We start from the raw sequence: 2,072 nt of genomic DNA on the forward strand, positions 1-2,072 counted from the left end.
ACAAATAGCTAGAAAGATGGCAAGGAAAGTGAAAACTGTTCCAGAATTCACTGGTAGAGAAGGGAATTTTAAATGTAAAACAATATAGGACTTCTCATGCTGTTGCAAGAAAAAAATCTCATCTGTTTTACCTGAGAGTTTTACTGTATATAGGATTTCCTAAATGCACAGATAAGGCTGTCCCTGTCCTTCTATGTTTCTTACTGTACGATATCATTTCCAGGAAGAGCAGAGGCTAAAAATATATAGGTGAAGATGGTGATGCACACTGACAAACAGAGTACCTGCCACTCCACTGACAATATGGCCGACTACTGTGTCCACAACAAAGCATGGATAAAAATATCGGGCCCTGCAGCTGCGCCACTTCGGGACGTTTTCTTTGGATCGAATGTCGTGGTTCAACCAGAACTCAAGGCTACAGGAAGACAAGAAAAAGAAGTCAAAGCTCTCCAGAAAGAAATACCTGACAGGAGACAGACTGCAGAAGAACACTCTGTACATGTAGGTGTTTATAATCCAACAGGGTCAGCGCCACAAGAACAACAAGCAGAGAGAGTGCAACCAAAGAGAGGTGAAGACGCTTAGTGGTGGTAAACAAAAGTTTGCAATAATCATAAATCTATCTCAGTGAAGCTCAGGGACAACAAAGCCATAAATAATGCAATCTTTTTTTCCCCCTTCCCTGGTGGCAGCATCAAAGGTCATCATCAAAGGAACAGATGGAGTTCAGAAGTGCATCAAAGGTAACTAGAGATTACAGCGGTTTACAGTTTTCTGTTATCCTTTCAAATGAACATGATGATTTAATTTTCACCATTGCTTCATAGTGCTGAGAGCCTACAGGATCGTCCTGTTGGGAGAAACCGGGGCTGGGAAAAGCACCCTTGGAAACTCCATCTTAGGAGAGGAAGTGTTCAAACCTGGCAGGACGACTGACTATCAAATTCAGTCCAAATCTGCCCACGAAAGAAGAATCACTGTGTTGGACACTCCTGGTTTCGCTCATTTTGACCAACCTGAGGCGGAGCTGAAGGATGAGATAGCGAGGTGTACTGCAAAGTGCACTCCTGGTCCCCATGTTCTTCTGATTGTGCTGAACGTAGAGGAATCCTCAAAGCAACAGTCGGCTGCAATCGACAAAATCTGCCAGTGTCTTCCAGAGGAAGCATTCAAATATGCTGCAGTTGTTTTTACTCATGGCCCAAATAGGATGACAATTGAAAAGTATATCAATGAGAATCAACGTCTCAAGGATTTGGTAATGAAGTGTGGTGGCCGATATCATGTAGTTGATTGTAAGTACAGCCCAAGGGGTGACGAAAACGACTCTCAGGTGTCACAGCTGATGAGCATGATAGATAAGATAGTGGTAGAAAACAAAGGAGGGTGTTTCACTAACGAAATCATCCAGGCAGATCAGAGAGACAAAAATAACACAAAATCAAGTAACCCAAAACAATCAAACAATGACAACAGAGGTAATGCCAACAACAACTTGTGGATTAGCTTCTCAGGCCCTGAGCGGAACTTGGTGGCAGAAGCTTTGTTTGGGTCAGATGTTGCAGTTTGGCAAACAACACAAACATCCACCGAGGCCGGAGAATGTACTACTAGTAAACGGGGAGAAAATAAAGTACCATGTTCTGAACCAAAACAGAGAGATGAAGAAAAGTACAAGAGTGAACCTCAAAAAAACTCCATTTCAATGGAGGAGGAAGAGGCAGTTGAGCACGAAAAAGAAGCTAATCCAGAGTTTGATACAGAAACAAACGAGGCATCAAATATGTCGGACAGGAGGACGGAAACAGCAGGGGCAGGAGCTGCAGGTTTAACTGGGCCGGCAACGGGAGGTTTAGGGGCAGTTGGGGCAGGTCTTATCGGGCTGGCAGTGGCAGGTTTAGGGGCAGGTCTTACAGGGCTGGCAGTGGGAGGTTCAGGGGCAGTTGGGGCAGGTCTTACCGGGGTGGCAGCGGAAGGTTCAGGGGCAGTTGGGGCAGGTCTTACCGAGGTGGCAGAGGGAGGTTCAGGGGCAGTTGGGGCAGGTCTTACCGAGGTGGCAGAGGGAGGTT

At 45.5% G+C, this 2,072-nt stretch overlaps 1 protein-coding gene across 1 annotated transcript; it reads left to right on the forward strand.

The window, feature by feature from the left end:
- Nucleotides 1-228: 228 nt before the first annotated feature.
- LOC103133415 (putative protein PHLOEM PROTEIN 2-LIKE A3) lies at nucleotides 229-2,069 on the forward strand (the record flags this gene model as incomplete). The annotated part of the gene is made up of 3 exons (XM_007545168.1): nucleotides 229-574; nucleotides 696-746; nucleotides 831-2,069. Coding segments are annotated over exons 1-3 (1,609 nt in total), but the record flags the coding sequence as incomplete, so codon positions are not given.
- Nucleotides 2,070-2,072: the final 3 nt, after the last annotated feature.

The sequence above is a fragment of the Poecilia formosa genome, unplaced genomic scaffold (genome assembly GCF_000485575.1).
Source record: "Poecilia formosa unplaced genomic scaffold, Poecilia_formosa-5.1.2 Scaffold3102, whole genome shotgun sequence".
Lineage (NCBI taxonomy): Eukaryota > Metazoa > Chordata > Actinopteri > Cyprinodontiformes > Poeciliidae > Poecilia > Poecilia formosa.